General features: G+C 39.8%; 1 protein-coding gene across 2 annotated transcripts in view; it reads right to left on the bottom strand.

The window, feature by feature from the left end:
- Nucleotides 1-25,225, bottom strand: part of ACTA2 (actin, alpha 2, smooth muscle, aorta) — a 56,966-nt gene that overhangs the window by 5,982 nt on the left and 25,759 nt on the right. The window contains exons 1-6 of one of the 2 annotated variants that reach the window (XM_011998118.1): nucleotides 11,254-11,532; nucleotides 7,337-7,488; nucleotides 5,817-5,945; nucleotides 2,712-2,822; nucleotides 719-803; nucleotides 165-326 (exon numbers count right to left, since the gene is read on the bottom strand). In XM_011998118.1, the coding sequence (XP_011853508.1) occupies nucleotides 165-326; nucleotides 719-803; nucleotides 2,712-2,822; nucleotides 5,817-5,945; nucleotides 7,337-7,465 (616 nt within the window). In that variant the 5' untranslated portion in view covers nucleotides 7,466-7,488; nucleotides 11,254-11,532. Of the gene's footprint in view, nucleotides 1-164; nucleotides 327-718; nucleotides 804-2,711; nucleotides 2,823-5,816; nucleotides 5,946-7,336; nucleotides 7,489-11,253; nucleotides 11,533-25,225 lie in introns of those variants that run through there. The other variant, XM_011998124.1, reaches the window with a different exon arrangement.

Here is a 25,225-nt window from a genome sequence, read left to right as displayed (position 1 = left end):
AACTTCACATAGCAAAGAAAGATGTGCTTTGCTCTGTGCATTAGAGCCAGGCCTTGCCATTTGCAAATCTTCATCCCATCATCTCCTTGGATAGTGAGGATTGTCCTGGAAGTTGCTGAGCAACACAATGATCCCCTCTGCCCCTTATCTCCCACAGGCCTCACCGGTAGTAACGAAGGAATAGCCACGCTCAGTCAGGATCTTCATGAGGTAGTCAGTGAGATCTCGGCCAGCCAGATCCAGACGCATGATGGCATGGGGCAAGGCATAGCCTTCATAGATGGGGACATTGTGGGTGACACCATCTCCAGAGTCCAGCACGATGCCTGGGAAACAGTTGGGCATGATAGAAGTCACCATGGCAGCTGGCATGTGGTTACTTGCTGGCCAAGTGGAGGGAAGCCTTGGGGAGAGGGAATTTCTGAGCTTCTTATTTAAGAAGAGAAAAGAGGGCATGTGATAGGAGAGGTGAGGTGGGACAGGGCTTGGGGAAGATGAAAAAAAGGGAAGAACAGGAAGAGGAAAACAGTATAAAAAAGTTCTGCTAGAATTATGAGGTCGAGGGCTTATTTTGAACACGAGAAGATCTTTTAGGGCTGGGTTCAGCTGTGTCCATTCTAACTCAGCCCCAGTCCATCACCCCCATGTGTTAATGACCGTTCAGTCCCATCTCTGGTGGTGCACTTCGACCAACTTCCTGCCCCTCCCAGTCACCTACCAGTTGTGCGTCCAGAGGCGTAGAGGGACAGCACCGCCTGGATAGCAACGTACATGGCTGGGACATTGAAAGTCTCAAACATAATCTGCAAAGCAATCCAAAAAGCTGTTAGTGAAGGTGCCCATCTGACAAAGAATGGTCAGGAGAGCACACCTGGTTGATGGATGTAGAGGGGCCCGACCTGTTCTGGGCAGAGGAGGCCAAAGTAAGGAGGATCAGAACAGCCCTGGTCACATAAAGAGGAGAAATGAAGGTGTGAATGGGGAGCCATGACATCAGTGGCCTGACAGGGTGGGGAGGGGAAGAAGCAGTGTGCACACAAGGCTTGGCCAGGGGAAAGGAAAGTCCAGCTTCTGTCTGTGGTCTTGGCTTTGACTAATAGTCACCAAACTAATAGTTGACTACTAGTGGCTTCATTCCAGGTCTCTTAACTATAAACAGAGGAGGAGTTTGGACTAAATGAGATCTCCAGTTTTTCCAGTGCAGACAGTCTAGGGCTTATTAACTATGTCAAAGCCAGAAGAAAAAGAGAAGACAACATTCAGGTTTTGATTTCTCTAGTATAAAGAAAGAAAACTTTTAAATCTGAAGCTCAGGCTGGCTAGGATTAGCCCCATTTCTGTGATTTGCCTGAGGTTCCATTTAATCGATTCCACTGTTTTATGTAGTTGCTGGGTCAATGCTAACCCTAGAATCTGAGGCCATTCTGGCTGCAGTGGGAGAGGCCCTGATTCCAGGAAGACAGGACCTGCCCACGGGTGATAGAGGACCACATAGAATGTCAGTGCCCCAGTTGGTACACTCCAGGGACAAGATTAGAACCAAGCCCTTCCAGGTCACTTGTGAGAAGTTTGTGCATCAGGAGATGTCTGTGGGTCTTCATTTCTCCCTCTGTAAGACCCTTCCTACTCTATTAACCAAACTGTCTGACATCATTCACTAGCGAGCCATAATTTCCAACCTTTTTTTTTTTTTGCCTTCACACCATTGACAGGAACAATAATTCATCAGAAGCAACATCTCTTGCGACATGCAGTGATTTTCAGGCCTACAGATGTTTCCCTGTGGAGAATAAGTGCTAGTGGGTTGGTGCAAGCACCAGGAGCTCTTCTGAGGAAAAGGCCTTGCAGTTATTTACATTTATGATTCTCCAATGCTGGAAGATCATGGATCAATCCCAGGCTCTGCCAGTTCTGGCTATGTGACCCTGGGAGAATCATTTAATGTATCTGAGCCTCAATTTCTTCATTTATATAAACAATATAATCATAGTTCCTGCTTCACATTGCTAGAACTTAAAGAGACAATGAATGTAAAATGCTGAGCCTAGTACTTGACCACAATGTTGTTATTTAATAGCTCATCCAAACTAGAAAACTCCTCTGTCTGGTGGACTGGATGGGATTCTATCATAAGGTCTTTAGCTTCAAACAAGTAATAATAATGACAATAATAACTATTATTTGTTGGATGTTTATTAGGAACCATGATATACATCTGTCATTTCACCTTGTTGTTAATGTTCACATCAATCTTTTTGAAAAATAATAGTATTACTATTACTTCCAACTTATAGACAAGGAGACTAAGGCTCTGAGAAATTAACGGAATTCTTTAAGGTTACATAACTGATAAGTGGCAGATCCAGTTTTCAAACCTAGATATGTCTGACTCTCGAACCCAAATTCCTAATGTATGTGATGCTGCATTTTGAAGTGACTTCTCCTTAGACATTTTAACTTAAACGTGGCCCCTTCTCAATGAAATCTTTTAAATTTCCTATTGCTTTTGGAGGCAAAGGGCTGGTCCCTGCAGGAAGGATGCAAGTACCATCAAGCTGTTCCTGTCCTTTGGGATCCCTGAGTTCATTGAAGGTTGTCAGTCTGTTGGTGGACTCCTAGCTCTGGCCTTCTCTCTGCTGTCCTGCATAGCCTCCTTCTAACAGAACTTTCCCCAGACCCCAAAGTGTTGTGTGCTGGGGTAGCATACTTACCTGGGTCATTTTTTCCCGATTGGCCTTGGGGTTCAGGGGCGCCTCCGTGAGCAGGGTGGGATGCTCTTCAGGGGCAACACGAAGCTCGTTGTAGAAAGAGTGGTGCCAGATCTAGTGAGTTGGGGGACAGAGAAGAAACACAATGATGTGCTGTCATGAAGCCCTGCATTTCCCAAAAAGGGACCAGAAGCTACTTGACACCAAGACCAAAGGAAATGCTACAAATACTCATCATGTATCCATGGTTTTATACATGCAGAGACTGAAGGTCAAAGTGTGTGAGTACCTTCCCAAATGATTCACATCTAGTAAGTGACTGAGCAGAATCCCTAACCCAGATCTGTGAGGCAGGATGGTATACTGGTTAAGGGCACAACCCTTGATCAAACGTTGGGTTCAAAGCCCAGCTCGGACACTTCTTAGTTGTGTGAGTTTAGGCAAGTTTTTAACCCTTCTCAGCATCAGTCTCATGATTGGTAATAGGGAGATGAAAATAATTAGTGTGTACCTCATTGGGTCTTTGTGCAAATGAATAAGGTAACCCTTGAGTTATTGTTCAGCCCAGTGTCTGGCCCAGAATCAATGTTATTATCATTCAACTCTATTTTCTTTGTTCTCTCTTTCCATTTTAATGTTCATGGGAAAATGATTTAATTTTGTAAATAAAAAGACAAATGAATGTGTATATGAATAAATGACGCTTACTTGGAAACCTAATTGACACTTTTAATGCTTCTAGAGAAGTTGCCCTTTGCAATGTATATGAAGAAGAGAACAGGGCTCCCTGACTCTTGCCTCCATCACCCTTTTTGCTCTCGAGGGATGAGAAAAGCTTCCTCCATCAGCACACTCTGGATCTTTCACTCACAGTGAGACTTTTGGCCTTCAGCTGTTTCCAAAAGGCCCACACCTACGTATAGTGTGTCTATGTGAATGTACTTTGGACATAACTACATTTGCTTTATGGTTGAGCACTTTCTTTAATTCCTAGATGCTGAAAAGAAAAAACCATTGCAAAAAGGACTAAATTGATTAATCTTTAAAAGCTTGAAAATTCTCCACCAGAGCCAGGAATATGAGATTCACCCAAAATCAAAACAGAGCAAAACAAGAACTGCTGATGAAAGCTTATAAATTAGCAAAAGCAAAATTAGCTTTCAAGACTATCTTATTCCACTTTCTTTTGTTTTGGATTTGTGGTTGATGGAAAGGAAATGAAACTTCTCAAAGTTTTGTTTCTTTAGTGGATTGAAAGCAGCAGACTGCTCAAAAAATCCTGCCAGTCTCAACAAGCAACCCTTCTCCTTCTCTCTCACTTTCTCTTCACCCCCACCAGAAGATACTTTGAATTTAAATTTTAGAACTAAGGGAAGTTTTTTGTTCTAATAGTCTCTCTCTAGGAGGATACATTCTAAGATGTTGTCAGCTCCATGGAGAAATTCTAAAATAATATTTTCCTGTTGATATTGATATCTTTTTCTCTGTGCAAACTGCAATCTTACCAAATCTAGAATCCTCAATTAAGCAAACCTACTGATAGAAATTTTTGTAGAAAGATGGAGCTTGGAGCATGACTGCTGATAAATTCTGACAACATTGTGTATTTTTTTTTAAGTGACAAATTGTGTGTGTGTAGTAGTAGTAGTAATAGTAGTAGTAGTGAACTGATAGATAAATAAAAGGCCAGATGTTGTGATTCTGATATATCTTGCTGCATTTAAAATTTGTATGTCACTTTCTCATTATTTCTTCTGTTTTTTCTCTGATCACTGGTGTCTGTAATGTTTAATGACCAAACATCAAAATCTTAGAATTTAGCTCTTCTTCTCATTAGCTCTTCTATAAGTGTCTGGGAGATAAGGCCTCATGTAATGCAACACAGAGAAATAATTTTTAAAATATTTGTCATATAGCTTTTTTTCAGTGGCTATTGTGCTTCGGTGTGTGGAGAAACATTCAGAAATGTAACAAATCTGCAATGTTACAGTCCTGTTTACTATAGTGAAAACAAAAACATTTTTAATTTAGATGTTGAGTGAGTTAATGAACACCTTTCAAGAATGGGCTGTTTAAGGTCCAGCATTTCAAGCATTTCAAGCCCTCTTTAGCTGTATTGCACTGAGAGGGATAGCCATACAGCCCCTGATTAGAATGAAAGGAGGGTTATTCTCTGAGCTGCTGCTCATGCACTGCTTGTCCTAGGAGGGCAACCGAGTTGACATGAGCAACAGATGATTAATTCCCTGCAGTGGCAAAGGGCTACTCTTCTCATCTACAGAACTGTCATCCACTAATTAGTTAATAAACCCTAATAGGCAAGGACATTGTTTTTCCTTTTCTTTAGAGACAGAGTCTTGCTCTGTTGCCCAGGCTGGAGTGCAGTGGTATGATCAACTCACTGCAGCTTCGATCTCCTGGGCCTGAATGATCCCACCACCTCAGCCTCCTGACTAGCTGGGACTACAGTTGCATGCTACCACACACTGTTAATTAAACATTTTTTTTTTTTTTCTTAGTAGAGACAGGGTTTTGCTATGTTGCCCAGGCTGTTCTCGAACTCCTGGCTTCAAGTGATCCAAAGTGTTGGGATTACAGGTGTGAGTCACTGTGCCCTGCAGGATTTTTTTCTTCTTTTTTTTTGAGATAGAGTCTCACTCCCTCACCTAGGCTGGAGTAGGATCTTGGCCCATTGCAGCCTGCATCTCCCAGGCTCAAGTGATCCTCTCACCTCAATCTCTCAAGTAGCTTGGACTGAGGTGTGTGCCACCATGCCTGGCTAATTTCATTTATTTTTTGTAGAGATAGGATCTCACTATGTTACCCAGCCTGGTCTCAAATTCCTGGGCTAAGCGATCCTCCCACCTTGGCTTCCCAAAGTATTGGGATTACAGGTATGAGCAACTGTGCCTGGCAACGGAATTTTTTAAAAGAGACATTTCAGGAATTTTTTTTCAATGGGTAATAACCCACAATGAACATTAACAAGTAAAAGTAAAGTTGAACAATGTGAGCCCGTTATTTCCCCAGCAGTAGCGTGGTGTTCTGTATCAGGGAACACAGGGATTATGTATCCTGAGGGCCCAAGCTGCAGCAAACCTCCCATACCTTTTCCATGTCGTCCCAGTTGGTAATGATGCCGTGTTCTATCGGGTACTTCAGGGTCAGGATTCCTCTTTTGCTCTGTGCTTCGTCACCCACGTAGCTGTCTTTTTGTCCCATTCCCACCATCACCCCCTAAAAAGGTTCAACACATTATGAGTCAGCATCTTCCAGAACTTGTGAATTAATTACAGTCAAGCCACAAAAGGTTAAATCATTGAGATGGAAAGTTTCTCTTCTGATTATCAGCAACAATAAACATATTGAGTCTCATTGCCACTATGCTCTTAAGCAACATTCTGTAGTTGATTGGAAAAAGACCAGAATTGCCTTCAAATAAAAGGAGATGTTGGGGGAAAGTCAACTTTACTTTGTATTTTTATCTCCTATGTTCCTTGATGAGCTTTTTTAGGGCAGAGATCATGTCTGTCTTGTCCATCACTATAGCAAATTGCATGGCATATTTGTGGCACTCGATAATTATTTGTTGAGAGAAGGATTAAAATTTTACATATTTGTTAAATGGCATTTTGTGTCTTATAAATCCTTTAAACTGTACTTTTAAAGTCATCACCTACCCAAAAGAATATGAGTATTATTTTCTAACTATTATAAGCAAAAGCATTGCATCTACAACCACTTGAGGCTTGATTTCTAATGGATAAGTTCATACCAATCAACTGTGAAGACATTTGCCTAAATTAGTCAGCTGCATTTTTAAAAAAATCATTATGGTGAAGCTCTTAAAAACTTACTGTTACTAGATTTTAAATTGCACTGGAGTGACTATTTCAGAACTACAAAACAGCCGTGGCTACTATGGACCCGTAAAAGAGCGACTTGTGCAGAATATCTCCACTGCATAAAGATCAACGAATTCAGACAGACTGCATTCATTGGGAGAGGTTTCTATTATTTATTCTCATGAGTATATCCCAAGCAGAGAGGCATAAACATCAATCAGATAGCCCCAATGCACAAAATACATTTCTGATGTGAAGGAGATTTTCTGAGATGAAATTACTGAGTTTTTACCATGTGATGCCACCAATGCTTTGTTTACACATAATATGTAGAATTACCATGTGGCTGTCCAAATATATTTTGTTGACAGCTAATATTATGTAAAATTGCATTTGGTATTCAACTAACATCAACTCTGTATGGTTAAGTGACCTGGACTTTTATTGTAGTTTCTTTCCAAACAGTAGCTTTGGTATGCATCAGGATAATGTATAAGCATTTCTGATGGTGAGGAAATGATTTTGATGATGATGATGACTATATTTAGACAAAAAGGACACATGAAAAAGGGGCAGATTTTGTATCTGATAGACACCCATCAGATAATCTGTCTACGTTGTATGTGAAATTGGCATTTACTCCTGGACCTTAATCATGAGAGGTATATTTTTAACAAGGATACATAATTTCTGGGCAGAAAGAGATAGACAATCTGTGGATAAACATGGGCACAGAGGAACCTGCTCTGTGCCCTGTTATGTTCCAATCATAATTTTCCTCACCTGATGTCTGGGACGTCCCACAATGGATGGGAAAACAGCCCTGGGAGCATCGTCCCCAGCAAAGCCGGCCTTACAGAGCCCAGAGCCATTGTCACACACCAAGGCAGTGCTGTCCTCTTCTTCACACATAGCTGGAGCTGCTTCACAGGATTCTATTGAAAACAGGGAGGAAGCAACCTCAGCTGTAATTGGGCATTTGTGGCACTTATCTGACAACTCCCACCTCCAAGGCTGGGTTTGGGGGCCCTCCTCTGTTCTCCTAGTGCTCTCCCGTCACCCTTATCTAATACAGCACGTATCTGGAAGTACTTTAGTTAGACTGTAAGGTTTCAGTAAGGTGAAACTCTGACTTCCGAAACTGACTTCTGTGTTTATACAACTTTAGTGTAGTGACCGGCATTGCATGTGTTCTCGTGAGCACTTTAAAGGTGGACCGAGCCAGTGAATGAATAAATAAACTGCAGAGCACAGATGGGAACTCCAGACTCTGAGACCAGATCTTTGCAGAGAGTTGCTTACCTTACGTTAAACAAGCATCTCGATTGTCCTGTCTGTATCAACCCAAATGCACATTTTTCTAGATATGCTCCACCTTTTTGAAATTTTTTCAAACAGCTAGATTTTTGAGGGAGAGGCAGCATGTAAAAATTTTAAAATGTTAAAATAGTCAAGTGTTTAATGGAGAAAGCTTTTTGAATCATAAGGACTTTAACTGTACCCTCAGAGAAGCTTTGAAATAAAATTTTCTGAGAAGGTGCTTTAAATTTTAGGGGCTGCAATTATCCACCGTTAATAAAAGTCACTGTTAAACTAAAAGTCCAACAAGTGAGAGTGAGCCTGATGGATTATATATCATATGGTAGAATACTTTACTGCCATTAAAAAGGTAGAGTAAGAGGATAAGCAAAAGGTAGTTCTTATGTAAGAGTCATCGGTTAGAAAAAGTAACATTGTACATCTCATTAAAAATGTATTTTTTATGCATTGCAAAAAGATTAATCATATTTAGCAAGATGTTGACTGGGGTTGTGATGAAGTGGTGGGTTTCGTAGGTGTTTTTAATTATCTTCCCTTGGTTCTGTCATATTTTTTAAATTTTCTATATTGAATGTGTATTTCTTTGGTAATAAAACAAAATTTTAAATAACCCACTTTATACTTGGATCCTTTTGTAAAATTAGAAGGGCTGCAGCAGCATATCAACTTACAAATTTGAGAAATTGAAGGCATTTTAGAGGACATTTTCATCCAATGCTCTCATTTTCACAAATAAGGAAATCAGGAATTGATTGCTCAAGGGCACACAGGGCATTAGAGGCAGAGCTCCAGCCAGACATCAGGTACCCTTTAGCCACCCTTGGTTTCCAGTTCAAGCTCTCTTCCAGTTTTCTAATCACAATTAGGTTGAAATGTTCTGTTAAGAGAAGGACACCCAGAGTTTTCTGCCTGGCACTGAGATCTCAATTAGGATTTCAAATTGAGAAAATTTCTTCTTTTAAATGGGTGAACTGATTGCACCTCCAAATTCATATATAAAAAAGGCAGTTCTTTAAGGATACGTCTGAGAAGTAGGGAAATAAAATAGCTATTACAGAGTTGGAGTTCTGCCAAAACATTCCCACAAAATCAAACCTGCGTCTTGCCAAAGGCCTAAAACTTCCTTAGCAGTGCTTCATGTAAAATAATTCTTTGCAAAGAACATAAAACTGCAATTGAGATGACATATTTTAAAGTCAAGGCATGTAATATTGTATTCAACTGACAGGGAAACCAAGCCTTAAGGTTTGGTTTAAATTACTTGTCCAAGAACCTTGAACTGATACATTTAGGACAATGAAGATTTCAGATCACAGTGACAGACTGCCTGGATTTGAGTCCAGGCTCCAACACTTAGATGCTGTGTGATTTTAGTTATTTAACATCTCTGAACCACAATTTCCTTGCTATAAAACAGTAATGATATCGAGACATACCTCATGGAGTTCTTATGGAGATTGGATTTTTAAAGTATTTAAAATAATTTATAGCAGCAGAGATGCTCTAAGTTTTCAATAAATACTAATTTTATCATATTATTATTACTATCACTGTGTGATTATTTTCATTATCCAGATCTCTTTGTTTCTAACCTCTGCTTTCTTTCCACACTGCTCCAGGCTTAGAATACAAATAATCAACGTGTGGATTCCACTTGCAAGAATGGAAATGGGACTTAGGAATGGCTTGCCCTTTCCTTTCCCACCCTTCTTTTCCCTTTCCAGATGCTGAATTATGTTTGACATTCCTGTGATTTGACTTCCCCCATAGCAGATTAAGAAGCTTTAGAAAAGAGGCGAGAACTGTAAAGGAGACAAAAGGGAAGAAGCTTAAGAGCCTGGGGTATCTGTCAGAAGCAGCCAGCCCCAGGGGATAAGCAGGCGCTCTATGGATGTGCTGAGTGTACTTTCCAAACCAAAAGTAAGGGCTGAAAAGAGGACAAAACATTTCAAATTAGGATGGTCTCTGAAAATGGGAAGGTATGGTGACCATGAATGCCGGGATATTTTTAATAACTGTTTTGTTGGGCAGTGATGGCTTGGGAGGAGGGGTTGACTATACTCAGAAAAAGTAGGCTGACTCTCAGCATCAGCAAGAATGCAGAAAAATAAATCTCAAAATTCAGCAAATTTTTTTAACTTGGCCAAAAGAAAAAAAAAAAGAAAAGAAAAAGAAAATCCAGGAAGAATGTTATAATGTCCAAAAGGAGCACTGTCATTGAAGAAGTCACTGTGTCCCTGGAAAGAGTCCGCTCAGTGGTTTGGAACTCTTCTCTAACCTGAATGAGCAGCTCGGTTTGGAGCAAAGCATTTCCTAATTAGGTAAAACACGCTTGAGTGTCTGGTTTTGGAACTGCACCCAGGTCAGGGGGTTTGCTCCAACTGACTAGAGTTCATCTTGTGCCAAAAATGAGTCGTTGATGGGAGGGGAAAGAAGATTACAGTTCCCAGCTCATTCGTCTTGAAACGCAAACCATATTTAGTCATGAATCACAAAATGCTAGGAAAATCTCAGCATGAAAACTCCAGTCTGGGCTGAAGCTGCCAAGCCTTGATTTGCAGTGAAGCTCAGCCTGGGGTGGCAGGGCTGGCTCCACAGTCACACTTGCCTCACCAGGCTGAGGGGAGCTTTAAGCTGAGAGAGATGCAAACCAGATATCCCGCCGAGAGGCACACACAGCTGTCAGATTCAGACTCTGCTCCCTCCCTCTTTCTTTCCAGAGAAAAATTCAGTTGGTCACCTGCTGTGCTCTGCTGCAAATGACCAATGATGCAGATCCGAACATGTAAGGTCACACATACACATTTCCAACAAAAAAGAGATATACATTTCCAACAGAAGACACTACCAGTTAGAGCCAGGGAAACCCAGAAGTGAATACACAAATTCAGGCACAAAGACTAGGCAACTATTCTCTGTTCACTTCCGAAATCCACTTCCAGACACCTTAACTGCACCAAAAATATAGCCCAGTGAAAAAAATCCCTACACCAAATCAGAACCAAAAACAAATCTCAGAGTTTCCAGTGCCTAAATACAAATAAATGTATAACTTACTGCACACAGCTAACCTGCATACCTCTGTTGTGCTGCAAGATCTGGGCTGCTTGTTTAGTATGAACGTTTTGTAAGTGACATGCATTAATAAAATTTTCATATTCTTCTCTACCCCTTCTATCATACCAAACTACATATTAGCCTTGTCTTTAATGTTAGATCATTGAAGCCAAAAGCTACAATCATTTTAGTAGAACAATCTTCATTCAGAAATATCAGTGCATGAACCCAGCCAAATCCCTGCAGATGATGTCTTGTTATTCTGGGTAATTAAAAGAGCCACTGGAATCTATAAGTCATATCCCTGGGCTGGCGCCACTTACCCTGACAGTGCTTGGCTGGGCTTCTCCACACTGGGTGGTGTTCAGGGAAGCTGAATGCTGAAGGGTTATATAGCCCCTTGGCCTGCTCTCCTCCCACTTGCTTCCCAAACAAGGAACAAAGACAGACTTGAGCCTGTCGTCAGTCTAACACAGCCATATAGGGACCTCAGCACAAAACTCTCTAATCTGGGTGGCCGGAGGCCTGGGTCTCTTCCACTGCATTCCACTGCTCTGTTCATGAAACGGGAGGCGGCTCAGCTGCCTGTGGGAGATAAACACGCCAAGCCTTCAGAACAACTGCAGAAATGCCCAGAGACACTGAGCTAGGGTAATGGGCAGATGCAGGCATGGTTTGCACATTCCACGGAGGATGCCAGCTTGCCGTCATGCTGGAATTTCAGGCCATTTTCTAATAAACTGAGAACAGAAAGGGGCAGAAAGGGCTGCCTCTGCCTAGCACGGACTTTTAAAACTCTTATACCATGGTAGCATGCAAGGAAGAAAGATATTCCTTCAGTCGTCTATAAATACATAGAGGGAGTGATGATTTTATGGTAGGCACACTGTTTATAAATCAAGTTCTTGAGGGATGTGAGTGGAAGTAGAAATTGAAGTTAGAGACAAGGTTGACAGGTCTATGTTTTACAAAGAGGAATTTGGTTGTTAGCTTTATTATAACTACATTCATTTTGTTGTTGTTGTTGTTGTTTGTTTTTTGGTGCATTAGCTTTGTCTACTAATTTGTCACTGAGCAAATTAGCAACATAAGTAGGGACCATCCTTTGACGAAAGAGTCTACCCAGCAGCCGGTCAAAGAAGTAGTTTGGAAAAGAAAGGAGATTGTTCAAAGGAAGCCTCTCTAGCCCTCCTCTTTGCCCACTACCCTACTTGACAGGAAGTAGAGAGACCAAGTGATATGGTTTGGTTCGATGTCCCCACCCAAATCTCATCTCGAATTCTAATCTCCATAATCCCCACATGTCCAGAGAAAGGCTAGGTGGGAGGTGCCTGGATCATGGGGGCGTTTTCTCCCATGCTGTTCTCATGAAAGTGAGTGAGTTCTCACGAGATTTGATGGTTTTATAAGGCAGTTTTCCCTGCTCTTGCTTGCTCTCTCATGCCTGCTGCCATGTAAGGCACGCCTCTTCCCCTTTTGCCATGAGTTTAGTTTCTTGAGGCCTCCCCAGCTATGCAGAACTGTGAGTAAATTAAACCTCTTTTCTTTATAAATTACCCAATCTTGGGTATGTCTTTATAGCAGTGTGAAAATGGACTAAGATACTAGGTGATCCTGTCATTTCTCAAAGATATAAGCCCTCATCTCAAGCATCAATGAATAGCTTCGATGATTTTGTATTTGTCTACTAGGTTCTCACTAAACTCATAAAGAAATATTTTTGTGGGCACTATGAGTGTATCGGGACTGTGGACATGTGAGAAAAATCCCAGAATGAGTGGCTTTATTTTACAGCCATGATCAGCTGCTCACTCATATTACTATGTCAGATCTGTTTGATTAATGGTGCCCACACATATACATACATATATATCTTTGAAGATTGCACTATTGATTATTAGAAAATTTTAAACAGCATAAGACTAGATCATAACAGGATTTCTCTATACTGCTGGGGATTTGTCTAACTTTTACCAACCAGAAAACACAGCCATTGAATGTTAAAATATAAAATCTACACAGTATAACATAAAGTTGGCCATTTGGGGTTAATCCCTTAGTTTTCATCCCAGGAATCATGTGAAGCAAAATTTCCATATTTTCTTGAGTAGGAGAGCAATTTGAATTGAGGAAGGATTCCCCTTCCTCATGTTTCTGACTCACGCAGTGTCTGTGTAGTCCTTGGGATCTTTATGAAGTGACTGTTCATCTAAACACCAAAGAGAAGAGTTTTTGCATTCACCTTTATGATTCTTACATCATTTCTTCCTTGATTATGGTAGTGTATATCCAAAGCACTGATAATAATCAGACTATGATGAAATAAAGAGACATACTAAAAGAGGACTCAAGGTTTAGTTTTTCTTGCAAGTTTTTTTTTTTTTTTCAAATAATCTATGATGCTAACCAGGAAAGACTTATAATTGAAAATAAATTTCTGAGTAAGTGATTAAATGATCTTATTGCCTGGGTTTGAGATTTATAGTTTCACATCCCACCCAAATCTCTTCAGTGAGAGAAACCAACACTGTATGGGTGTGAGTGTGTGTGCAAAGATATCTCCAGTCAAGCGGCCAGATACTTCCTGGGGCCAGCAGCCATTTATCCAGGGAGTTATGGAACAGTTAGAAAAACCGTAGTGTCAAAAAAAAAAAAAAAAAAAAAGAAGAAGAAGGAAAGAAAGAAAAACGGTGGTGTCTGGTAACTTGGTTGCAGTTCAGGGACACTATAAAATAAATTCCAAGCTAAAGCACATATCCAAGAATAATTTCCAGACACGTTGTTCTACAAACATCATGCACCATCTTAGTAAGATTATTTCAGTATGATTTATTGTAAATTGCTTGAGCACTGGTGCAGCACTGTGTAGATTTAGATTAGGCCATGTAAATACTGACAAATATCCATAAAATATTGATGTCTGGTAAGAAAAATGATTTTCTGCTGGTGCTGAAAAATTGGGCTGTAGAAATTGTTTTTTTCTAGACTGATCATACTCATTGACTATTTTCTTCAGCTCATAAAATTCATTTTTCTGAGGAGACACAATGAGAGCAAGGCACCCTTTCCGTTTCCCACCTTTGAAATTCTCCAGGAGAGTCACAAACAGTTCTCCTAAGACAGCCCACAAAGACAAAGGCATGGAGTCTATGCTGGCACAATGGCCATCCCGCCACATTTGCAGGGATTTACCAGGCTCTGCTCTGTCCCTCATTTGAGCATAATTAATATTCTTTATGGGAAATTTGATTGGACACTTTCTATGAGGGTGTAAAGGCTGGTATTTCAGGGTTTTATTTTCATGTTTTCATTTATTTCAAAATGTGAGAGGATCAGAGAGAAGATACATGGTATATTAAATGTGAGAAGAACCATGCAACATGAGGATGTGAGGAAGGAATACAGTGACAATTGGCCCTCAGACCTTGACTTTGTGTAAAGGCAAACATTTTGGATCAGTACACGGGGGTTATGATTCAGAGTTGAAATTCCAAAGCTATCATTTACTACCACTGTATCCCCTCTGTGCCTTAGCTTTCTTATAAGAAAAATAAGGTTAATATTCATGCCTTATCACAAGGTGGCAATGAGATATGAGGAGTTAATAGGTTAGAAGCACCTAGAACACTGCCTGGCCCATGGTGAGCACGATGTAATTATTAGCTATTATTATCGTGGGGTGCTAGTAATGAGGAAGTTAGTTCTAGAGGTGACACAGACACTTTTTCAGACAACAAAAGTGCAGAGGTAAACTCTTACCCAGAAGACTGTGACACCCTGTGCTGGTTTCCTATTGCTGCTCTAACAAATTTTGACAAACTTACTGGCTTCAAACAGCACAAAAGTATTCTGTTATAGTTCTTGAGGTCAGAAGTCCAAAACAAATTTTCAATGGGCTAAAATCAAGGCATTCCTTCTGGAAGCTCTTGTGGGGGTCTATGTCTTTGTATTTTCTAGTCTCTAGAGTCCACTTGGCTCATGGCTGCTTCTTCTTTCTTCAAAGCCTGCAGCAGAGCGTCTTCAAACTCTCTTTCTGACATTAATCCTCCTGTTAGAAGGACCTTTGTGAATATATTGGACTCTGATGGATAATCCAGGATAGTTCATTGTAATCTTCCCATTTTAAGAGTTTGATTTAATCATATCTGCAAAGTCACCATTTTGTGTGTAAGGTAACATATCCTCAGGTTTAGGGGATTAGTAGTTGAACATCTTGCGGGAAGGGTTCATTATCCTACTTATTACATACTCCCATCTCACCACTCAATGTGTTTGCCATTACATATCAAGGCATTTATACCAGTTTCTCAGTTTCCAAAAAGTATTTCTACCAATGGTGTTAGCATCAGATGTACTTACTACACTTAATAAACACTACCTTAGACTGTTTATTCTGCTGTAACTAAATAGCTGAGACTGGATAGTTTATTTAAAAATGAAATTTATTCCTCACATTTCTGGAAGCTGGGAAGTCCAAGATCAAGGAGCCAGCATCTGGTGAGGGCCTTCTTGATGTCCCATCCCATGGTGGAAGAAAGGGATGGACCTGCTCCCACAAGTCCTATTTATAGTGGCATTAATCTGTTCATGGAGGTGGAGCTCTTATCAATTAAACACCTTCCATTAGGCCTCATCTCCCAACACTGTTGCCCTAGGGTTTAAGTTTCCAATACATGAATTTTGGGAGACATATTAAGATCATAGCAGACACTTAAGACATGGTACATAAGTCTTATCTTAGGAAAGGGATCAGAAAACTGTAAAGCTACAGGCCCATAATCCTGTAATGGCCAACTAGGAAAGTGGAATAAACTTGTATCCCTCCTTTATGCTTTTCAGAGTGTCTAGATAATGTAATGCATTTATAAGATTCACAAGGCACTTTCAAGAGCTTTACTGTATTTTATTTTTGTTTATGAAAGAACAAAATTACATGTCAGATTGCAGAATAGCACCTGTTAGATTTGGGAAACAGAACAACTTCTGACATTCTCTTTGTCACCAAAGATAACTTGAGAAATTAGGTTTAACCATGAAGAACAGAGAGCTTTAAAATATGTTTTAAATTCCTGGAAAAGAAGGATAATACCTATTTTTCCTTTGTCAATTGCACTTACATTTTTTCCTGCCTCTCCTACCTTATCTACTCCAACTCAGAACTCATATGTGCCAACATTGCCCCGGTGATATGGAACAATGGACTTTCCCATTAACAAGTCAGACAAGCTCATAACTGAGGACCTCTGCTCATGCTGATCCTCTGCCTGAAACAATATTTCCCCCATTCACTCCTCTAACTCCTTTCCTAATACCATCTCTTCTTTTAGCATACTCTACATATCCTCCTAAACTCAGTTTAAGTGTCCCCTTCCCCTAGGAAGCCCTCCCTACTCACTTCCTTTTTTTTTTTTTTTTTTTTTTTGAGCTGGAGTCTTGCTCTGTCACCCAGGCTGGAGTGCAGTGGTGCAATCTCGGCTCACTGCAACCACCACCTCCTGGGTTGAAGCAATGCTCCTGCCTCAGCCTCCCGAGTAGCTGGAATTACAGGTGCCTGCCACCATGCCTGGCTAATTTTTGTATTTTTAGCAGAGACAGGGTTTCACCATCTTGGCCAGGCTGATCTCGAACTCCTGACCTCATGATCTGCCTGCCTCGGCCTCCCAAAGTGCTGGGATTACAGACGTGACTCCCTACCCACTTCTACCCCACTCATTTTGGTTAAGGGTGCCTCCTATATTTATCCATACTACTTTGTGTTTGCCTTTCTCATAGCACTCACTATATTGTTCTATAATAATATGTCCAACTTTTATGCTAGACTATAATGTGTTTGAAGGCAGACTAAATTGATTTCATCTTTGCATTCCTAGAGCCTGGAACATTCAGTAAATGTTTCTTGAACTGAACTGAATTAAGCGCAGAAAATGCTTAGCAAATAGTCTAGGATGTTCTGAAGAGAGGGCAAATAAAAATAAATCAACTAACAGTTATCAGACAATGCTATGAGCTATTTGCTCTAAATACATAAACTCATTTAATCTTCAGAGCAGCCATAAGGAATACTATTTTTTCCATTTACAGATGAGGAAATGGAGGCTCAAATAAGCCAAATAACTTGCATGGCCCCGGAACTGGTAAGTGGTAGAGCAGGGATTCAAGCCCAGACCCATCTGACACCAGAGATTGAGTTCAAGCACATGCACAGAGGTGTGGGTAGTGGCCTGTGTGTCAGGCTCCACCAAGGTGGTAGGGAGCATGAGGTTAAATCATCAAGCCAAAGCCGATGACCTCACTATTCAACATCCCAGCCTCGTGAAAGCCTGGGCACACAAGACAATATTGGCACCAGCTAGTTCAAGTGAACCCAATATTAGCTCTTTTCTCTCAAGCTGACTAGACCAAACTGCCCCAGCTTCCTACTGATTGAAGCTCTCCTTCACAAAAGACCTTGAATCTACAGGATGACCAAGGTTGCTGGTGTACCCAAGGGGTTTCCTTGGTCCTGGCGGGGAAGGTAGGATATGGGACTTGCAGTGCCTTAAAAAGTCCCAGGAAATCCAGGACAAATTGATTATTTGAATAATTACCAATGATTAGAGCAGCCTGTCTTGTATATTACTCATAGGGACTCTTCCTTTCAGAAGCCTTTGAAGAGGACCACAAACAGCCATTTATACCAATGGTATTGACCAGTGTTGTCTAACAGAACTTACTGCAATGATGGAAAATTCAATATCAGCACCGTCCAATACATATGACTATTGATCATTGAAATGTCTATAGGAATTTTTAAATTTTATTTAATCTTAATTAAATTTTAATTTGAATAGCCACATATGGCTACTGACTTCCATATTGGACAGCACAGGAGTAATAAGTTTTAAATTTGGCTGCAACTGAAATTGCCTAAGGGGCTTTAAAAAATCCCAGTGCAGAGGCTACACACTAGATCAATTAAATCAGAGCATCTTAGATGGGACACAGATGTCTAATGTGTATCCAAGAATAAGAACCTTCGGAATAGACCAGGGATCCCAAAATATGGCCTATGAATTGACTGCATCAGAATCAACAGAAGAGTATATTAATAATATGCAGAGCTGACTCTCTTTCCCCTTAAACACACCTCCTAAATTATAATTATAATCCCTGGAGAAGACCCTAGAGTCAATTTTCCAAAATAAACTTTTCATCTTAGAATAGAAAAGTTGTGAAGATAGTACAGAGAGTTCTCATTTACCCTACACCTAGTTTCCCTTAATATTAACATCTCACATTACTGTGGTACATTTTCCATAATTAATGAACCGATATTTACACATTATTAAGGAATCTTCAGAATTCATTCCGATTTCCTCAACTTTTACTTAATGTTCCTTTTTGTTCAAGGATACCACATTGCATTTAAGTCAAGTCTCTTTAGCCATGTCCTCTTAGCTATGACAGTTTCTCAGACTTTTCTTATGTTCAATGACCTTGACAGTTTTGAGGAGTATTGGTCAGATGTTTTGTAAACTGTCTCTCAGTTTGGATTTGTCTGATGTTTTTCTCATGATTGGACTGAGATCACATGTTTTTGGGAAGAAAACCCTAGAGGTAAGTTGCTATTCTCATCCCTTGATATCAAGACAAGATGCTACCAGGATGACTTATCACTGTAGATGTTCATCTTAATCACTGGACTAATGTTTGCCAGGTTTCTCTACTGTAAAATTATTTTTCTGTCAGCATCTTCCATACTATACTCTTTGGATAGAAGTTACAAGTACAGTACACACTTAAAGAACGGGGAGTTACACTTCACCCCCTTGAAGACAGAGTATTTATATAAATTATCCAAAATAAAAATCTATTTTTGATACAATCCTCAATGATTCTTATTCATCACAAAATTTGGGAATCACTCAGACAAATAGCTGAAGGAGGCAGAACCACATGACATCCAGTTTGACCCTGATTCTCTGAGTGTGGATGACATGGTGAACTGTCGGATTTGCTAGACTTCTGTGAAGACTAGCTGATAGTTACTTATTTAGTCTAGAAACCAGATCACTGCTCATCTAAACACAAAACAGTGAATAAATATAGAATTTTTGATATTACCACCAAGGAGTGTTTTGGAGTTGGAATCCAGCATATTGGAGGAGAAAAAAAGCCATACCAAGAAGGATACATATAGTGCTTTGGACCAAAATCACAGCAACCAAGAGGCATTCCCTAAAAAAGAAAAAAATATCAGTAGTATCAGGTAGAGAACTAGGCAACTGGTGGCCCAAAGGATCTTGGGATATATATGGCCATGTGAAGAGGACCACCATGACCCATTGGCATGTACAGGACACTTCAGAGCTACAATACCATTATTGACAACAATGACAAACATTCACTAAGTCGTTAGCAGAGTTAGTTTATAGTGTAAAGGGTGATTCAGAAACTCACTTGTCACTAGTGGATTCCTTGAACCAGTAACAAAGCTATCTTACCAAGGGGAAAGTGTTTTACTATTGCTGTTTATAAGCCGCAGAAAGTCTCTGTTCTCTGGATCCCTGCTTGGCTTTGGTAAAGCTACAGTTAGAGACTCAACCTCTTGGTTTCTCAGAACATTAATTAGTGCATTGTTCAATTTTAATACTCAAGGAGTGTGTGTTGAGAATTGTGGGAGGTTCAGAAGCTTGGCCACACACAGTAGCAGCTCTGAGTAACTGGGAATGCTTCGTCAGAAGTGACAACTTCCAGGAGACACGAAGGCTGCCTTAATGCACTGAAGCGATGTGAGGTAGAAAAGTGAGCATCTTTCATGTTCCCTGTGAAAATATAAGTAGCACACATGGGTTATGTCTACAAAGAAATAGATTTCCTTCACCTTCACCTTCACCTTCACCTAGAAGCGTAAGTTAAAGTTTCTAACAACCTAGCAGCACAGAGGACAGATTGCCTTATGGGATAGTGAGTGTTTTGTCTATTGAATTAAGTAAGTGGATGCAAGATGACCTCAGGGCTATTGTTGAAAAGGTTTGTGTACTATGTAGAAAATGTGAAGAGACTTTTAAGGATCTTTCAATTCTTTCACTTTCCATCCTGTTGATATAGGATGAGTGACACCATGCCAACTGTCTGGGATGTCACTGCTCATCTCTGTTTCTTCATCAATGTCAGCTGTTACACATATGCAATGTGCAGTTAGAAGAGTGTGATGCTTTTCTTAAAGGCTGATTTATACACATCAAGGAAGACATAATTTAGGCAAGAATAGCCACAGAGTAAGAGAGAGACCCTCAGTGTGGAGATCCACAGTCCTGACTTTGCCATGAAGATGCTATTATGAAAGAGGACAAGATCTTTACATCTCTGAATCTCAATAATCTTTCCAAAAATGAAGACTTTGTGCTAATTCATCTCTCAGTTTTCTTCTAGTTCTGACATTCTATGCAATCTTTCCTTTGTCCTTATTCTTAAATGGTGTTTGCTAGGTTTCAGTGAAAAGGCGCTAGTCTTTATTATTCAATGAAAATCACAAACCTTAGTGTTTACTGATGGTGCCTTAGAAAATATAAATGACAGGATTATTATGGCTGCATTGATTTGCCTTTCTACTTCTTAACTTCTCTAAGTGTGTACATCCTTTATATGATATTTTGCCATGCATCAGTAATCTATATTCCAAAATCTAAGATAAGTTTTACAGATTCAGATGCCTATTGGGGCAGGGATAACTGAAAAGGCCAAGTGGTACTTCTGATAAACAGAGGACCTAGGTCTCCTGCAAGGGATGGGTCACCACTCAACCCCATTTGGTGTTGTAATGCTAGTTCAGAGTTGCCAGATCTTCCACTTTTTATGAGAAGGTAGAAATTGTAACTTTTATGCAAAAATCCCTTCATTTAAAATGATGGCAATTAGCTAACATTTTAAAAAGAGGACAACAGGCTAAATCAATGTTTTTTTGGGTCTTCAGTTTGTAAACTCTGATCTACAAACAACAATAACATCCAATCCAATCACAGCTCCAGTGCTCCCTGACACCCCAACCTACAGTATTTCAATAGGTAATTAAATAACAAGAAAACAAAAGTATGAAATGTCATCAAGGACATTGATGAGAGGAGATAGTCTCAGTTAGAATATTTCAGACAGGTATCTTCCTGCCTTACTTTGTTATCAGCTTCTTAGATGTGGTTCTGTAACTTTCGCTTAGGAAGGAAGTAGTAACAAAAGCTCTTGGCTAATTGTCTTTGGTGACAAATACCACAGATGGTGTTATATCCCAAGTGTATTAACATAAGACTGTCACACACTATTTCAGTGTCTAAAAAAGAAATGACCATTTTATCAGCACGTGATTACCATGATGTGGAATAAACTTCGTTAAGTGTATTACTCTGTTCTCACGCTGCTAATAAAGACATACCTGAGACTGGGTAATTTTTAAAGGAAAGAGGTTTAATGGACTCACAGTTCCACATGGCTGAGGAGGCCTCACAATCATGGTGGAAGGCAAAGGAAGAGCAAAGGGACTTCTTACATGGCAGCAGGCAAGAGAGTGTATGCAGGGGAACGCCCCTTTATAAAACCATCAGATCTCGTGAGACTTATTCACTGTCAGGAGAACAGCTCAGGAAAGACCCACCCCCATGATTCAATTACCTCCCACCAGGTCACTTCCATGATGTGGGCATTATGGGAACTACAATTCAAGATGAGACTTGGGTGGGGACACAGCCAAACCATATCAATACGAAAATCTGGGGAAATTTCCAGGATGCCAATTTTCTGGGAAGCTTTTGAGGATCATAGGTTTGGAGCAAATGCCTACTAATGTCTTAGTGTAAATTTATTTCCAGAGATTCTCAGAGGGGAATGGAACTTACATTTATTTAATGCCTACCATGTCCCCAAGTATAGTACTTATTACATAGATAATAAGATGAATAAAGTAGTTTATTTCTTACTCTTCAGGAGTAAGGGATTAAACAGTAAGTCTGACTTACTAGGAAAAGAATGACTAGAATCTCATGAAAATTTTAAATTTTTGCACTCACCTTATTTTATTTAGTCAAGATATTTTTGTCCCTCTCCTAAAGGTCACTCTGGGAAGTTAAGCAGTTTCAGCAATGCTTACCAATGCTTGGATCTCTGGAGCTATTTAAACCAATAGCAAATACTTTCAGATCACTGTAGTGTTGGCACGTCTCTGACCCTGGAGGGTGAATTTGATTTTTGTCTGCAGACAAATATCATTCTCATTGGAGGCTAGTGAAGAAGGTGAGTTGACAAGCTTGGGCATTATGATTTTGGTCCAAAAAGAAGTAGGTTCTGGAGTAATCAAACTGATATCCGTGTTTGACTTGCAAGGAACCAGGATGTACAGTCTCCGTTTAGCTATACATTCTGGCAGGTTGTCTTAAACTTCTCTTTTTTTCTGCATGTCCACACTTTATTACAATGCTACAGTTTCTAATCATCTTTTAGCTAGAACTAAAAGGCTCTTTCCTACTTTGGCATCTAATTTTGTATTCCTATTTTTCCTAACAGGCCCTGTCTAAGTTTAGTTCTATGTATTTTAGTTAAGTTTACTTTGGTTTAGTTTCATACGTTTTTATATTACTTTTACTTTATTTTATAATTTCTATTTTTTGTTATATTTTTTATTTTAGTTAAGTTTCACATATTTACTTTAGTTTAGTATATTTTAGTTTAGTTTCATCTATTTTGCATTGTATGGGAGGAAAAAATAATTCTCAGTCTATTCTTCTGAATTCTTATCTGGAACCCCTGCAAAAAAAAGGCAGATTAAAAAGAAAAGAGCAAACAGAAGTTTATTAACAAATAGGCTTCATATATATATATGGGAAGTACCCAGGGAATGAGCAATTCTCCAAGAGGTGACTTAGAACTCTGCTTTATATGGCATTGTCAACAAAGAACAACAGATTGGTTGGGAAGTGATAAGACAAGGGGAAAGGATATTGAGTTTCTAGGGGTGGCAAATTGAGGGAAAACAAGTACATGGGAAACTAATGGTAGACAAAAGGTTATATAGTAAAGTCTGTTCCTCTTGCCATATTCAGGCAAGCAAGGGCCTAAGGTCATCCCTGGTGATCAACCTTTGTCCTTCTTGGTAGAGAGGGAAGGAGGGACACCTTTGTAAATGCACGTCCTGCTTTTAAGCAAATAGGGGTAGGGCAGAGAGATTTTTTGTATCTACTTCTCGATTGCTTTCAGCTCAAAATAATCCTTATGCCAGAAAGGCATATTTTGGGGTGACATATTCAGCTACCCCTTCAGCATATAGTATACATATCTTGTACCAACTGGTCTCTTTCCCTGTCTGCAGCTATACAAATTAAACTATTAGGAAAGCATGAACATTCAAAGGAGGCATCTTTTTTGCTGCTCCTTTGCAACTTTCTTTTGCCCGCCTGTTTTTCCTTTGCCCTCCTGTTTTGCTCCTTGGCAGCTTTCACTCCAAGCTTTACAAACATTTTTAGTGTCTTAAGTTTCCTCCTTCCCCACAACACACAAATTCATGTAGTCCAGCCCTTGTGTATTCTATTTCCAGAGCTGGGGATAGCTTCCCTCTTCTTCTTCTGCCAGATCATGTTTCTGCCTTATCTTAAAAGCCTACTCAAAATTCATCTACAGCAAACCTTCTTAGATGCATTTTTTCCACAGGGAGAATTCTCCAATCGCTCCAGTGATTTCATCAGCACACTTACTTGATGTAAGCTCTTATATTCTCTCACATTTGCAGTATATTCACCACTAGGCTGTAAACTTTTGGAGGCAGCCAGTGTGTTCATTTTTCCCTTAGGGCACCCTGCCCTTCTGCATATAGTAGAAACTCAGGAATTTAGTTAAACAACTTTCTATTTTCCCCAAACCTTAAATGAGCTGTCTGCAATGACCATCTCAGACGTTGTTATTTTCAGAAAGTTTCCCTAATCTATTTTAAGGAAAGAACAGATAAGATGCATAAGAAAAGGGATGTTCTCTGGCTGTAGACTTTCTTTAGCACATTTCAGGATTATTACAACAGAAAAACCTTGCCCTACTTTCCTTAAGCAGCATGCAGCTGCCTAGTGTACTTGCTTTAGGAGGTCAAACACATTAGGTATATCAACATATCGACCACCAAAAGCCAATGCACAGAACAGAGGTCCTCAGGCAAGCAGGTGGAACCATAGTTGCAAGGTCAAGTCATTAAGCAAAGGATCCAAGGGTGACCATCATGCTTCCCCCTGGTTTTTTGGAAAGGCGCAGATTTTCCAAGGAATTGCTGAGCAAAGAGCCCCTTACTAAAGAAACAGCAGACTCCATGGAAGTGTCAACTTTATGATCCACTGCTGGTTTGGGCTGATTTGCTTTTAACAAATTATTGATCACTATAATGACTAGCTTTTGAGAGAGCCCTGCCAAAAATAAATATTCCTTAAATGAGGTACACCAATGTTTTTTCCACTCCAGTCCTTGAAAATAGTGAGTTAGGGCAGAGTTTCCTAAAGCATGGCCTGAATTTACAGAACCATAGTCATCAGAATCACTTGGGCAATTTGTTAACATTTATTAGGTTGGTGCAAAAGTAATCACGGTTTTTGCCATTGAAAGTAATAGTCCTAATACATTCCTGGGACTCACCTGAGCCAGGCTCTGTGGGATGGGGCCTAGAGATCTGCATTTGTTTTTTTGTGTGAATTTATTTGTATGTGGTTTACAGTATTGGTACTCACGCACCATGCACAGTTGTTTTAAATGTAGTTTTTAATGTTTGGTAAAATAATACATGCACATAATAAATAAAAATGGTATAGTTAATAAAAAATAACAGAGGGGTTAGGATGCAAAGCAATCCTGTTGCCTCCTCCCTCCCTTCCCCAGTCCTGATCCTCAGAGACAGCTGCTTCTAGCCCTTCTGGTCTTTTCTTCTGGTGGTTATGACTTTCTGTATTTTGCACCTGACATGGGTTTGCCACCATTTCCTGCTTATCAGTGTTGGACCTTATCCACTAGACTTCCTGCTCTCATGATAGGCTTCTCTATCCCCGCCTTCCAAAAGGTTATAATTCCTTTATTGGTTACTTTTTGTAGTAAGCTAAGCAATAAACATTTATCTTTTTAATCTTGTTCTATCAACTCTACAATTATTTTGACCCTTGCATCCCCTTCTTCACCTAGCCCCAGGTGACTACTATTTTTGTCTGTTTCAGAATTTTATTTTATTTAAAAAATTTTTTATTATACTTTAAGTTCTAGGGTACATGTGCACAACGTACAGGTTTGTTACATATGTATACATGT

The sequence above is a fragment of the Mandrillus leucophaeus genome, unplaced genomic scaffold (genome assembly GCF_000951045.1).
Source record: "Mandrillus leucophaeus isolate KB7577 unplaced genomic scaffold, Mleu.le_1.0 Scaffold1154, whole genome shotgun sequence".
NCBI classification, from domain to species: domain Eukaryota; kingdom Metazoa; phylum Chordata; class Mammalia; order Primates; family Cercopithecidae; genus Mandrillus; species Mandrillus leucophaeus.
This window is presented reverse-complemented; position numbering and strand designations above follow the sequence as displayed.